This window comes from Poecilia latipinna, unplaced genomic scaffold (genome assembly GCF_001443285.1).
Source record: "Poecilia latipinna isolate Pla-1442-1.1 unplaced genomic scaffold, P_latipinna-1.0 Scaffold1939, whole genome shotgun sequence".
In the NCBI taxonomy this organism is placed as follows: domain Eukaryota; kingdom Metazoa; phylum Chordata; class Actinopteri; order Cyprinodontiformes; family Poeciliidae; genus Poecilia; species Poecilia latipinna.
Genome location: NW_015114555.1, coordinates 91,612 through 108,020, shown reverse-complemented (window position 1 = coordinate 108,020; position 16,409 = coordinate 91,612). Strand labels below are relative to the sequence as shown.

General features: G+C 38.4%; 1 protein-coding gene across 4 annotated transcripts in view; it reads left to right on the top strand.

Moving 5' to 3' along the window:
* The first annotated feature begins 302 nt into the window (after positions 1–302).
* tcf7 (transcription factor 7) overlaps positions 303–16,409 on the top strand; it is a 29,332-nt gene continuing 13,225 nt past the window's right edge. The window contains exons 1-3 of one of the 4 annotated variants that reach the window (XM_015015651.1): positions 303–733; positions 11,660–11,747; positions 16,310–16,399. In XM_015015651.1, the coding sequence (XP_014871137.1) occupies positions 643–733; positions 11,660–11,747; positions 16,310–16,399 (269 nt within the window). In that variant the 5' untranslated portion in view covers positions 303–642. The remainder of the gene's footprint in view (positions 734–11,659; positions 11,748–16,309; positions 16,400–16,409) is intronic. The other 3 variants (XM_015015654.1, XM_015015652.1, XM_015015653.1) reach the window with 3 other exon arrangements.

Sequence of the window (16,409 nt, the reverse complement as noted above, 5' to 3'; positions counted from 1 at the left end):
TAAACCATTTCATGTCTGAAGCTTCTTGCATTCATTTCAAGGAAACGTTACAAGCACACGCGTAGCATCATGCTGATGAAATTACATTTCACTGTACATCATTTTGTCCTTTGATTTACCTGAAAGATTTTATCCACTTCAAAACACAGTTAAATTGTTCCTTAAGTGAAAAGTCTTTGTTTTTGTGATTGTAAGAACAACAGACCCATTTCATGTTATTGTTGACATCTGGAAATTTCACACAAAGCTGAGGGGCAAAAGGACGATTCTTTTCCTTTCCATCCATAAAACTGTTAACTAAATCAAACCTGGAGATGAAGCTGTTATTGATCCAGCGCAGTGCGCCACAGCAGAGGCAGAAAACTGTTGAAAAATAAGTCAAAATCACTTTTTTCTCGCTCTGTGTCGACTCGTTGCCATAACAACCAAAGAAAATGCAGATGTTTGTGTCAGGATTCAGAAAACACTGAAGCATTTCTCAGAGAACATTCAGCTCTGTGTGTGACGTCACGCTGCAATATGGCTGAATATTCAGAGATTTAATAATTATCATGATGATGATTTTACTGAAACAAACTTAATGTGTTGCTGTGTTTCCGCCAACAGTCCAACAAAGTGTCGGTGGTCCAGCAGTCCCACGGGATGCATCCGCTGACGTCCCTGCTGCCCTACAGCAACGAGCATTTCAGCCCCAGTCCACCGCACCTGCCCACAGACATGAGCCAGAAGACAGGTGGGAACACACACACTCACACACACAGACAGAGAGACACAGAGAGACACACACACACACTCACACACACAGACAGACACAGAGAGACACACACAGACAGAGAGACAGACACAGAGAGACACAGAGACACACACACACACACACACACACACACACACACAGACAGACAGACACACACGATGTAAAATAACATATTGATTGTCTCAATACACCTCTCTCTCTCTCACTCTCTTTCCCTCTCTCTCTCTCTCTCTCTGTCTGTCTCTCTCTCTCTCTCTGTCTCTCTCTCTCACACACACACACACACACACACACACACACACACACACACACACACACACACACATGCAGTGTGTGAAGTGGCAGCACCGGCTCTAAGCCTGTGGCAATCCCACAGCGGCTCTGAAGTGGCCTGCTCCTCTGAAGGGACTGCCAACCACACACACACACACACACACACACACACACACACAAAGATGGAAACAATTAGGGTGACAATCGCAGAAACCATCACAGCGGCTCACACACGGTTCTCCTTAGCAGCGCTGCGCTCAGGAAGACACAACCCGACATCCAATCACTGCTGGAGCTTCAGCCTGAACCGACGCTGTTTAATGGTTTTAATGTATTCACAACAATTTCTTTCAGATTTTTAGGTTCAATTTGACAGTTTTCCTGAAGTCAGTGTACACTGCAAAAACACAAAATCATTTTGGTTCAGTTTCAGGAGCAAATAATAATAATTGCTCATATTTGGTGCTGAAAAGTTACCTGTAAGTTAGTGTTGTGTTATTTCAAGTGAACTAAGATATTTGATCTACAAACTAAACAAAAAATACCTGGTAAGACTTTGTTTTTACAGTGATGTGATGGAATCCTGCTGTTATAAATTGGCTTTATGTTGTTTAATGTTTGCTAACTCTATTTATTAGGACATTTGCTGGTAAATAACTACAACTGTATCCTAAGGTTTTGTGTTTTTGCAGTGCATCCTGTGAGGATTAACCTCCACAATCTGTTTCTCATCCAGATGTTCTAGTTTCTGTCACAAAGAACAGGATAAATCCAATTCATACAGCTACAAATGACTTCCTGCGATTGAGCAGGAAAAAGAAAGCCACGTTGGCACCGGAGCGACTGTTGGTCCATTTCCAGTGAAATGAAACTAAAACAACTTTTATGGCTGGTGTTTATTTGTTTCTGTGCTGCGGCTTGATAATGAACTGCTGATGGGAGTTTCTGATGACATTAACCTGACAGGCGCGTACGGACGGCCCAGACATGCACGTTGGCAGGAACGTTTTATGAAAATGGAAGAAAAACTTTTGGAGGATCAAGAAAAATACTGAAAGTTTAGGAAAATGTGCGATACCAATATCAGAAATTTTACATTTTGAAAATAAATTATCTTAATAGAAACACGAAATTAAAAAAAAATCTCCCTAAAATGTGTTTATATTTGTCTGTATAAAAAAAATTATTTTGCAAAACTGCAATGGAAACCACTTTTTTATATCATGAGTAAAAATATAATTTACATCACTTATTTTAGCTGCTTTCCTTATTTAATGGAAACACAACGTTAGCAACATTTTCTGACATTAGCAGAATATTGATAAAGTTTGACAATATTAAATATATTCCATAATTTCATTCACTGAATTAGATTTTTATTATCCAGGACAGTGAGAGTTGCAAAAGTAATCATTAAACATTTTTTATGTTACAATCAATAAATAGTAAATAAATGTGAAGTGGATGGAAAACAAATTCTGCTGGATGATAAATTGCCACAAAATTACTTCAATAAACAATTATATTGTTGTTTTGAGACATTTTCTAGTAATATATTGTTATCGGCATGAAAATGCAAGTTCATCCTGTCAAAGATTAATAAACACTCTGAACTGCAATTGGACAATATTTTAAATATCCAAAATAAAACAAAAATAACTAATTAAACCTTAGATAAATGGATTATGAAGTTGCTCTAAACAAAAATAACTCTCAAAATATTAATTAATCATCAGAATGGAAATTATTAAGCTCATTTTAAGTTATTGTACAATTAATTGATTAATTGCTTTTTGCAACAGGCTTAATTGAAAATATACATAGGTTTTCCAAAGACATTTTTCCCATGTTATGTCATGATTTGCCGGTGCGGTGGTGAGAATGAACGCAGGTTGACCCAGGTGGAAGTGAAGGAAAGATTATTTAATGAAAGCAATGAGTACAGCTGAACAGAACGCTAGGTTCTCCCTGGCAGGTACTGAAACGAGAGCAAGGCCGGCTGTCCAGTTCGACTGAGCGTGACTAGACTTACGACAGCAATCATGAACCTAGACTAGGACCCGACAACAGGTGGACCTAAAAACACAGGGAGGATAATCAGGGAACAAGACACAGCTGGGAAACAATCAAGGAGAAGAGACAGGAAACCACAGAGACGCACAGGGAACAGAGCACAGAATCACATATCTAATAAACAGGAAAAACCCAAATCCTTACATGTTACATCAATATTAAGGGATTATTGACTTAAAATCTTATTTCCTGCTGAAAAGTTGCTTGTCAGTTAGTTTTGTCTTATTTCTACTGATATATTTAGAATCAAACTAAAAACACCTGGCAAGATTTTGTTTTTCAGTGCACACTTCAGTTGTATTTATTTAAATCTGTGAATCATTTTACCTCCATTTCTCACTTTTTATCGTACGTGAAGAAGCAACAACAGCAGCTCTCTGAAGTGGACCCGGTTCCAGAAGAATGGCAGCTTTGTCCTGCGCTGTTCGGTTTTAATCTTCCGCCTTCTCCGGCTGGAAATCCCCGTTTTCCCACAAACACTCGCTCCATGTCTGGTCTAGACTCTGTGTGTGTGTGTGTGTGTGTGTGTGTGTGTGTGTGTGTTCATAACTGATGGTGGATCTGTGACTCAGCTCTTAATGACAGACTGAGACACCTGCTTCTACCTCACACATCCACCAACACCTGGCCGTCCCGCCGCTGCCGCTCCACGTTTTGCGCTCACCTTACCTCATACCTGTCAGCTGATCGCCTCACCTGTGAGGTCATTTCTTCCAACACTCCTTTACCTTTCTACCTGAGCCCAGCCAGGATTGAAACCCGGGAGAAGGATGACTTGATTTGGGATAATTAAATTCTTCCATGAACAAGCCATAGCAGGGTGTCTAAAGTGTGGCCCGGGGGCCGTTTGCAGCCCTTGGTGCGATTTTGGGCGGCCCTTGTTCACAATTTAAGACCGGCTTAAATTTGGTTTGCCAGGCAGTTGTTGCAGATTCAGATTTAAAAGCAAAGTTAAGGAGCAATTTTCAAAGAGTTTAACATCTTTCAATGCTGGTTTTTGCTTTAATTTATTTTAATAGTAACATGAACAACAAACATCCTGAGATTTCTACCTGAGCAACAGAGAGTGAGTCATAAAGCACAAATAAAAGATGATCAACCTGAAACATTTAGAAAATGTTTCTTTATACAGAAATCTGATTGATTAGTTTACAGATAAATGCAAAAATATGCCATTCATTTTCTAACTTGGCGTAGTAGATAGCATTTGAAACTGATAGCTAACATGCTAGTGTTATTGTTTTAGCAAATGTCAGCATTTTACCTATTGATTGCATGCTAGCAGCTGTTAGCATAACACAATGTTAGCTACCTTTAGTTGGGCTGCGATTCTGGACCATTTTTATTTTATAACAGAATATTTTTCATTCCTGCTGCTCATAGCATGTTTTAATGAAACATGTTTTAATAAATCAGTCATGATGTGCTTGAGCCACATGATGATGATGATGATGTGATGTTGGCTTTTCTCTCTTCTCTGCATCTTGTGGCCAGTAAATGTTCCTGTGACAGATTTGTTTATGAATTCCTCTGAAAGTCACCAGTTTTTTTCTGTCTTAACTTCCTTTATTGTTCGTTAAGATCTCGTCTTATTCTCCGTGTGCGGCTTACTTCCTGTGCTATTTCCATTTCCACCCACTGTCTGTTTTCAACCATGCCTCATTTGTCTCCCTTTGTGACATTTTTACCGAACCACTTCACACTTTTCCCATCGACTCCCCCTATCGTGGCATCACAGCATCTTACTGTTTATTAGCGACATCAGAATGTCTTCACCTTAAATTCATCTATTAAAAATCTGTGGTAATGCCTCTGTGATTACAAGCAAATTTAGTAATTACAATTATTGTTTCTTTATACTTCGTATAACTATACTGACTTATGTAAATAATGAGTTTCAGTGTATCAAAAATTCATGTGTCCATGGAGATATTTATTACTGATTTGTCATCCAGCCCCAGAAGGCGCTAAGTCAGGAGCTAACTTTGGAAACTGGACGTCTTCTATCATGTAAACCAGGGGTCCCCAAACTACGGCCCGCGGGCCGGATCCGGCCCGCCACGTCATTTGGTCCGGCCCCCTGAACCGGATCTGGCCCGCCTCCTCATACCAGAGAGCATTCAGTGTTTTTTTTTTTCATATATTGTATTTTCCAGTTTATATGTGGATTTTTCTCCAACCACCAGGGGGCTCTTGAGCAGATGTGAAACTAACTTTCCCTCAATGGAATATAGACTAGTCAGTCCCAGTCACCGTTTCACTCACGGTTTTTTCCATTTGCATTCTGGGTAAAAATCAGTGTAAAAGCTCGAATTTGTCGTTCCCCCCCCCCTGTCGACAAGAATTTTCTAAGGTTTCTTTCTCCAAAAACTAAGACCGGCCCCCAACCAGAAAAAGGAACAGCTACGTGGCCCTCGCAGGAAAAAGTTTGGGGACCCTGATGTAAACTATCTATTGTTGTGTAGAAAATCTTGCTGCCACTCGATTAAAATATTTAATCAGATGATTTTACACTCTAGCGCTGTGATTTATCACCATGTCTGACATCTGTCAGAGTTGGTGTTTAGGTCGACTTTTTAAATTGAACTGAAACTCTGAATTCTGCAGCACATCTACATGTTACGGTTGTCAAAGTCAAGCTAGCATAACTGAGCTGCTTTTCTCTGCCTCGCTGTTTCTTTTTCAGTTAAAACTTTTCCTGACCTGGTTATCTAGTTGTGTTGGTAATTGACATGGCGCCGGCTCCGCCCCATGCTGGCCTGGAGCGATCCTCCCACACTGACCGACCGGCGGACGCGCCCTTATCCACAGGAACTGACCTCCGACAGTACTGACGGTGTTTATCATAGAAAACACGCTGCAGAGAGATTTTGAGGAAAATAATAGATAATCACAGTCCCAGCTGTCAGTGGGGAACATGCAATCCCGACAGCCGTTACCCAGAACGTGTAGAGGGAAGAAAGTGATTGATTACATTTCCAAAATCAAAAAGGAGTCTGAGTAACGCAAGAACTGGATCATGGCCCAGCCCACGTCCAGATGAATGAAACTGATGGAGGGAAACTACCAAGTCATTCAGCAGGAAGGTGGTAAACATCCCATTTTTATGCGTGTTGATGCCAACGGCAGCTCCATGGCAGCGTTAAAACTTAAACTACAGTAACTCCTGTATTGGCATTTAAACACATTTCATTACTACTGTTTATTTCTAAGCATTTTCCTGAAGGCAGATCTTCACAAGCCGGTTTTATTTTCTCACCCATTTTGTACCTGAAAAGTGCGTCCCACCGCGTTCACACTCACATCCAACCAGACTTTGTCCCTCATCATTTTTCCTCTTGGGTTTTATCGTTGATTTCTCCGTTATTTCCGCTAATAACCTGACAGACCTGACCTAGGACTAGTTAGAGAACTTTTTTACCCGCCGTCTTTACCTCAGTGTTGGTTTATAAGGAAGAAATGACTGAAAAAATGTCTGGGGTAACACATTGAGGTCCATTAATCTGCCTTTATAGCTGCTTGTTTGTCGGTCACGTCAGTTAGGAGCAGAGCACTGCGTCTGTTTTTGTTTTGGATATCAACATAGCAAGAGTTACTTGTTATGCTGATATCTAGGCAGCTAAAGCCAATGCTAGCCATCGTTAGCAGCAGCTCTTTGGGCTGTCTCGCTGTAGGAACGGCTGGAATGCAGTCGCATGCTGTTATTTCCTTTAAGTTAATTTATAGAAATCATGATTTTGTGCATTAAGTTTACGTTTTGACTCTAATAAAGTTGCTGTTTCAGGTTCTGTGAAATTTTCCTCACCTCACTGCAGAGGTCATGCTGATCTCCAGTCAGGTTGCTTTTGACACCATTTGACCCAGCTGGTCCTTTCTGCAGCCAAGCATGAACGCCACGCGTGATTCAAAGCGCTAACATCTTCTCACTCGATCATGCAGCATCACTTTGCGCCGATGTTTGGTTATGACTGTCGGCCGGACAACAAATTAGAAAATACAGAGTGAAAAAGCAGAAGTGAAACACGTCTGCGTTTGCTGTGGAGACCTGAATGTGCTAGCAAAAGTGTGAACAACTTTAGCAGACTGCAGGTGCATTTGGGGGTATTTTCAGATTCACTCATTTCTGTAATTTGTTATGAAAATCAAAGAAAGGACCACAGGTGACAATCCGGTTCAACTAAAAACTAAACAACAGAGTCGGAAACCGCACTTTTCTCTATAAACAATCTGTTTATGAATGTGCATTAACGCAAAATGTTTCGTTTTTGGTCACTTTTAGCAAGTGTCAAGGCTGCTATTGTCACTGTTGTTGGTGCCCCTTTTCCCACATACAGGTTTTCCTTCCACTCAACTTTCCAAACAATATGTTTAGTCACAGCACTTTGTGAACAGCTGGCTTCATTTCCAATGATTCTGTGACTCACCGTTCTTATTGCGGGTTTCTGTCGCTGTCTGCTGGACAGCTGACATGTCAGCAGTTTGTCCAGACACTTAATATTAAATGTGACTAAATTAATTGTAGGTTTTATCGAAATAATCAGAAATAAAAGCTTGAAAAATATATATACTTAGTATGACTTTTACATTTATTGAAATTTTACTTAAATTTTAAAAAACTAGAATTTTAAAGATCATTTTTAAACTGTTATTTTATTTAATAAATAGAAAATGTACCATACTTCTGAGAACATTTTCTCGTATTTTTGTCTTATAAGAAACACTGACCAAATAAATGAGCCAAGGAATATCAAGTAGACAATACATATAAAAATAGGGTTGAAACAATTAATCACGATTAATTGATTATTGAAATAATCGTCAACTAATTTGGTAATCGATTAACAACTAATTGGAGTATCCAGATTCAAAAATGCTGTTTACTGGGAAAAGGCAACATATTTCGGTCAATAATTAATCACAAGCTGCACAAAAAATAAACATTTTGCATCTAAAATGAAAAAAATGTTTGCAAATATGTTTTAGCTAAAACTCTTTAAGTGGCATTTTTAGCATCACCTGTTTCAGATGTACTAAAGGAATGTTATTGCAATTTAAGCAATAAAATAATGAATAAAGTTTATTTGAATATTTTAATGTATTCTTCATATTGTATGAAAAGCATTAATGTGCCAATTTTTATCCGATTCAATTAATCGTTAAATATATAACAAGTAAGCTAAACATTCAAACAGGATCCCTGTGTGTTTACTTTTACTTTTCAAATTAAAAGCAGGAGTGGGATTCATTTCACGTGAAAACAAAAAAGTGAGAAGTGAAACTGCCGATTATAAATGAAAACAGATGAAAAGTTTGTTTTCAGCTCTACACTGTAAAACACTTTTATTATTACTGTGAGTTTCGCTCTTTGCTCTCAGTAAAAGTAACTTTTTTCTACACTTGAGTCGGTCCCGCCTTACAGTAAGAGAGCAGCGCCGCGTTCCTCCTGGTGTCTCCTGCATGTGACGAGTCATTTAAAGGCGCAGACGCTGCAGCGCTTTCACTCTCAGCGGTTAGAACCACCGCAGCGCATTATCGGCACTGCGATACTATTTTCAGCTCCTCTCGTTTTAACACGCACGCGTTCTGATGGCGGCCCGGTTTGACTCAAAACAGCCACCTTTGATCTGGTTCCCCAGACGCCGACACGAGGCCGTGAGATAGTTGCAGTTGTTTGGGTACTAGATCGCATATTTAAAAAAAGGGGCATTCCAAAGAAAACTGCCCCATTACTGCTGCTAATTTCCCCCTGCAGGTTTCCCAACAGCAGCCGGTGACAACGAGGGACAAACGTGACTTACAGAAACCGGCCTGACGTTTCCGCCGGCGAAATTCAACTTTGGGATTTCGGTTTTGATGCTGTCGAGCGAGATACTCGTTTAAAGTTCATCACCTCAATATCTGGATAACTTCCAGTGATGCATGACAACCAGAGGAGGCCAAGTGTCCACCTGCTGCAACATCTACTTACTCAAGTGAAAGTAAAAAGTGTCCGTCCAGAAATCACTCAAAAACAAGCAGAAAGTTAAATTATCAATCATTTAATATTTAAAAATTACATCATCAGACGGACCAAAATATACATTTAAATGGACATTTTGATATTTTAATTCATATAAGTAACAAAATCAGGCAAAATAATTTTTTTCCAAATCAGTTGGATTTGGAAAAAATCCAACTGATTCTGGTGAGTTTCTGGTTAAAACATGTTTGATTTTCATTCAGTGGGAGGAAAATACAGAAATTTTACTGAAATAAGAGCAGAAATACTTCAGGATAAAATTAATCAAGTAAACATAAAAATTCAGCATAGTAAAATACATTTTTTCAAAAAAGTTAAATGTAACTAATTACTACCCAAGTCTCATCACAACACTGCAAAAACACAAAATCTTACCAAATAATTTGGTTCTAGTTTCTAAAGGCAATAAGATAAAACTGACAAATAACTTTTCAACAAGACATAAGAGCTTTTCTTTCTAAATAATTCCTTAATAAAAAAAGTTCTATATCTATTTGCAAATTATTTTATTGATAATAAGACATTTTCCCATAAGTGAAATAATATAAGCACTTTTTCATTAATATTAAGGAATTATTAACTTAAAATAAAATAACTTAATGAAAAGTTACTTGTAAGTTAGTTTTGTTTTATTTTGTAACATTACAACTTTATTACTGCATTATTTAAACTTTTGTATGATATTACAATTATTCTTTCATTATTACAACTTTATTCACATTATTACAACTTTATTCACATTATTACAACTTTATTCACGTTATTACAACTTTATTCTCATATTACTGACTTTTTCATGCAATATTTCGGCTTTGCTGTGGTATTTTCTTCTTAGTGTTGCTCCATTGTCGTATTTGGGTTGGTCAGAGACCAAAAAGCCGAGTTTTTGTGTCCAGACAAACTAAATTAGCGAGAAATGTTTGATGAAGTGGAGGTGAGGCAGAGCAGAGGTTAGCTTAATGTAAGGGGAAGATAATGAAGAAGATGAGAGAGGAACCAAACGAGCCGAGGTCTGTAATGAAGGAGGAGAGGTCAAAGGTAAAAGAGGGGTGATGCTGGGCGATCGGGGGGATTAATGGCGGACTGATCGGAGCGGTGAGACGGGTCGGGTCGGCTGACTCAGTCACATTCCTGTCATGCAGATTTATAGCAGCTCGGGGTCCTGGGACAGGCCCGGAGCCGCGGCCAAATTACAGTCATCTGCAGCATTCCTCTGCTGCAAACACAGGTTAGCAGCACGGCCGCGCTAAGTGCTAGGTGCCGCCTGTTGACAAATGACTTCCTTTGAAGGGCACAAAGACGGAGGGAGACGCTCGGAGAGAGGCGGCCTGTTTACCGAGCGAGGGCACAGAGTCGCTCAGTCTGCGTTTTCTTTTGTTGGCGCGCAGCTCTGCCATAACTACAGATGAAGACTCGGTGTTTGTATGCATGTTTGGGTGTGTTTGTACAACGTGGGCACCGACACCGCAGCTCCCAGCGGAGGGTTCCCCCCCACATGCACCCGGACACACAGAGCGACGCATCGTGACCTTGGATTGGAAGGTCATTCATGGATGACCTGTCATGCTTAGCATCGGCCTGCAGTCTACACAAAACATGTTCATTACAGTTTATTGCACAAAATCATCTGTAGGGGATGAGGTTTGCTCAGTTCTGCCGATTCAGACTGAGCCGTTCTAGGAATGTTTGAAAAGCATTAGAAGAGCCTCCTGCACAACCAACCAGAATTCAGCAAGTGGTTTCTGGATGGCAAATCAACAACAAAACACTGCAAAAACACAACATTTAACCAGGTATTTTTATTTTATTTTTTTTATCTTAATACACTTAAAGCTTAAAATTAACTTTTCAGTGAGATTTTGGAGTTTCATTGCCATCTCTGGTTCCATTAGCAGAGTTTTTCACTTACAACAAAACATTTCCCCCAAGTTACAAATGAAATAATCCACCAGGTGAACTAGAACCTTTTCATCAGTATTCAGGAATTCTTTACTTAAAACAAGCTCAAATATCTTTTGTCTTATTTCAAGTTTACAAAGATATTTGCTCTAAAAACTATACAAAAACTTGGTAAGATTTTGTGTTTTTGCAGTGCGTTCATCAACAAAATCATTCTTGGATATTTCAATCTGCTCTGTTCATCTAAAAATGTTTGAAAAGTATTAGTAGAGCCTCCTGCACAACCAATAAGAATTCAGCATGTTATTATACTCATGCTGGCAAATCACTTGTGTTTTCCAGCAGCCATTGTACAGAGCATACAGCGGTACAACCAGGTGACCAAACGTCCTGGAGCTCAGCTTGGGTTGCTAGGTAACAGGCAGAACTCAGCTTTAGTTGCTAGGTAACGGGGCTGGGGCTGTTTGCCAAAACACGGTTTGGTCGTTTTTAGAAGCAGTTGAGGTCGAGATGGAAGTATAAAACATTCAAAATGTGAATTTTTCATAACAGATCTCCTTTAACGGAGCTGGTTGAGTCGTTTACGCTGTTTTATGACGGCCTCAGTGACTCTGTGTGACGGATTTGTGTTTTTCCTCCAGGTGTTCACAGGCACCAATCCCAGGACCTCTCAGGATACTACTCCCTTCCTCCAGGTGGCGTTGGCCAGATCACTCCCTCCATGAGCTGGTGAGCTGCACACATTTGTTTAATAACTCGTTCCATGTTTAAATAAAAATGCCAAAAAACTTTTCTCAGGTTTATTTGGCAGAAATGTGCAGATTTCCTCTGTTTTTTCTGAGGTTTCTGGTAACATAAGCCAGTAAACAATGGGATGAAATGAAACTTTTAGAAATTTTTCTGCGGTTAGGAATGTTTTCTTAAAAGAACAAACAGTAGACGTGGTTGCAGTGGATGACAGTCCACATCCTGACGACAGACAACATAAATGAAAACAGAAATCACATGACGTCTTTCAGCCCTAAGGAATTAACTTGCTGAAAAGCAAATAAAGCAGCAACCTTTATTGTAAAAATGTTTATTTTCTATTCGTTTAAGGTGAAAAGATTGTAAAAGTTAACAGACTAGCATGAAGAATTTACATTTTTGGGTCAAGATCAACAATCTGAAAATGTACATTTTATCCCTTAGAACCGGTATTATTTTATAAGTTTTCTCCATTTCCACATTATCTGTTTATTTTATTAGATATAAAACTAGTTTACCCTTTAAGTTGAAGATCTGTTTTATCCCTGACAAACTATTCTTCAGATTGATCAGTATTTATTTTCACTTCCTGTTTTTATTCAAGTGTCAGGTCTAAAAAGGACATAAAAGAAACAAATTAAATAATGTTAGACAGTTAATGTGCATGTATATGTAGTTTTGTTTCAGCAAAGATAATAGTAATGTCAGGCTTTTTAAAGATCAGCAAGAAAACTGCAATCAGTTTGCTTCTGTCCAGAACATCTGTGATAGATAAAAATAACGAGTTCGGCCAGTCATTATTTACACAAACATCTCATGTTTTCCTCTAAATGAGATGAAAAAAATGTAAAACAGTCCAGAGACTTAAAACCTGTAATTCAGACCATAAATTTATCATAAACCATCTAACTTGTTTGTTTTCTTCCTGCTGTTTTTCTTTATTTGCATTTTAGTAAATGAAACCTGTTCAGTTCTGCACAAGTAAATGTACAAAGACAATATATAAAATGATTTTTTTTGGTGATTTTGCCCAAATGAAATCTTGGAATGGAGCAGAAATAGACTCAGTTTTAACCAAGTTGGGTTTTTTACCCAATTTGTGAATTTTCCATCCTTCTCTAGCTGCGTTTGATTTCCAGCAAAATGGAAACTTTAAACCAAAATGTCTTTTTTTCTTTCTGTTGTTGCATTTTCCTGAAACTGCTCAGAAAGAAGCTGAAAACAGACACATCTGCTCCATGTTTTCTCATTTTAATGTCACGCAGCGTGATTGTGGATCTATAATGTCAGGCTGCCACAGAGTTATGGATCAACACAAATCCGTTTAGAGCAAACCTCCAGAATCCAAAATCCTCTCTGGAATAGTTTAAGTCTTACATCAAATGTCAAGAAGATTTAAGAAGAAAGTTGTTTTTCATTTTAAATGTGTGATTACATGTGTGTTTATTGTGTTTCTGAAAGTCAATATTTGTCCCCAAACATTCCTACAAGCATTTATCTCCTTCAGAGAAAGAACGCTTCACTGTGGATTTGTCATGAGTGTTATTAGCAGATAATCTCCTTTACTCCAGATTATCTGCTTGTTTTAGGTCCTTGTAGTGTAGATCTTTTGTTGAAGGAGGAGAGCTTAAATGCCATTTTTCTGTGGTGTTGACGATCAGTCTGGGACTTCAGAGGAAACCCGATCGCCTGCTGGCCTATTGCTTCTGTTCATCTCACACCGTGAAGATTTGTTGTTTGTTCTCATCCGTTTTTCCAGAATGCAGCTTTATGCTTGAACACAAAAGTTTGATGTAGTATAACTGGAACTGAAAGCTAAATTTGAACTGAAATCCCAGGAAATTCAAAGATCTGCAGCAGGCTCGTTTGCATAAAATACCAAGCATCAGCTGCAAAAGTCTTCATACCTGTTAAATATGTTTATATTTTGTCACCTTCCAAGTTTATCACTTTCAAATTTTGTGGCTGTGAAAATGATAGAAATAATGATAAAAAATTACTTACTACATATCATCTAACTGTGACTGCATGCAGCATTCATTGCGCCACAAACAAATAATTCTCTTGAGAAACTTATTTAAAAAGTGTGAATTATATCACTGCATTGCACACAGTAACTACATTTGATCATATTCTCAAACTTTTATTTATTGATCTTCTTGTGGAACAAACAGTTTAAATCGGAAAGGTAGTAAAAATATATTTAAAAAACTGTCATTTATGAAAAGAACAAAACTTTTTTAATAGGAAATGTTTGTGATAAATGCTCAGCTCTACAAACACAAACTTCATTGTGTTTTTATGTGATAGAAATAAAAACAATTCAGACTCTTTTATTTTGATCCTTCTAAAATAAAATCTGGTTAATTCAGAAGGTTCATATTTAATAGAGTTTATCTGAGTTTAATTCATCTGTCTGTGAAGAACTGAGAGGTTTGTTAGTGAACAAGCAGACAGATCAGGAAGGTACAAGCGGTTCACACTGTAAAAAAACTTTAATCTTACCAGGTAGTTTTTGTTTAGTTTCTAGAGCAAAATGTTAGTCCACTTGAAATAAGAAACAGCTAACTAGAAGGTAATTTTTCAGCATGATATATGAGCTTGTTTCACTCATTATCAATTGAAAACCTACCAAAATGGCCGCCCACTTTAAACGTTGGGGTGGGAAATCTCAGGCAAGAGGTCTCTGGTCACAACCTGGTAGAGAAAAGCCAAAATTTAAACAATTCAGTTTGAAACCAGAAGACAAACAGATGAATGCAGACATGAACTTAACAGGTACAAACTTCATGTCACGCACAAACATGATCTACAAAAACAGGATTTCATAGCAAAATGAGGAGAATAAATGCATCGTTTCTGCCCTCATGAATATGTAAAACAAATGCCGATCACTAGGAACCACAAAATGCTGAGAGGAGGTCAAGCAAATGCAACGTGATTTACTAAACCTGAACCAGATTGTTAAATCATTTGAAGAATATGAAATGAAAATAATCAAAGATGAATTAGAAATATCCTCCAGCAATGCAGATTTTGAGCTGCAGGATTACCAGATAATTCACCGTCACTTTATTTGAGCAGACAAATGGTGGGTCTCGACCTCCCACTGTGATCACAATGCATTGGACAGATTAATTACTGCTGACATCCAATTAGTTCAAAAACATCACGACTAAATCTAAATATTACTTAATAAAAATGAACAGACCAGAAAACCTTCATGGTGGTGGCAGAGTCATGCTGTGGGAATGCTTTTTGTTTATTCTTACTTCTGCTTTTTTTTAGTTTATCAAACAAAATCCCGTTGAAATACATTAAAGTGTGACAAAATGCATAAAAGTTCAAAGGGTCCTGACTAACCGCGATTATTCCCAACATTTACTGGAATATTTTATAAACATTTTCAGTTGACAAAGCTGCAAATAATTGTTAAAATATTGGTTATTAAAGCCGTTTTCTGACCTGAGGAGATGAAAAGTGGAAGAGTCTGATGATGGTGATGCTGATGATGAGGTTTAGATAATGGATGTGGACTGAAGAAGGGATCAGTCAGCTGCAGAGGGGAAGATCTCGGGAGATTGCTGTTTTCTCCATATCAAAGCCCGTCTCCACCTCCCACTGTGATCACGATACAGCTTCTTCTACGTCACAGCTGTCAACAGATCCACTCTGCTTTTACAGAAATATGTTTTAATTCAAGTATGAAGTCTAATGTAAGACTTTACAAGGACATCCAGACAAAAACAGCTGTTCAACTATAATTAGAAAATTACCCAAGTTTACAAATTCAAATGTTCTTATAATGGAAAATGTTTGATGCAAAGAAAATATTAATTTTTTGTATTTTTTTATTATTTGGTTTTATGGTAAACAGGAAGGAGTGACTTTTCCTCAAAAGCAGACTTTATTGCTTTTAATTAATTTATTAAGCAGGATAAATATATGAAGTGACAAATATCCTGTTTTATAGCTGAGACTTTATTCTCCAATTTGATCTTAAATGGTTTTAGAAACTATATATTTTTGAGCCCGCACCTAATTCAAAAAGTTTGGACACCCAAACAGCTAAGACCGTCTTTTAGCGGTGTAGTTTGGCCGCCATCCAGCAGAGGGCGCCGCCGGTCATAAACGGAGCCGGTTATACAGAAACAAAGATGGTGGTATCATTGAACGGTACAGAGAAGTGATCCAAACACAGTCCAGTTTGGAATGAAAAATGTTCTTATGCGGTTCTGTTTAGAAATATAAACACTCGATAAACTTCTTAATTTATCAACTTGATATCGCTCATTCAGCCGTTTTTAATGGCGGAACAGCGTCAACTTTATCAGCTAAAAATTACTGATGTGCTACGAGAGCTTTGGTATGACTAAAGCGAAGGGCACAATGCAGAAAAATTATAACGTGGCGGGTTTCCGTGACAGTTTCCTAAAAGCTTCTTGTGGGTAAAGAATCCAGTGAGTTTAAATGGGCTCAAACTTTAAGCTGTGAAGCTAAACGCAGCGCCTGCTGCCGTCTCTCCCTGTGCTGTGCCGCGGCAGGCAGAGCCAGCCGGTCTACCCGGCCTTGTCCCCTTGTGGATTCAGGCAGCCCTACTCCTCCAGTCTCCCCAGCGCATCGTCCTACTCCAGGTACCGCATC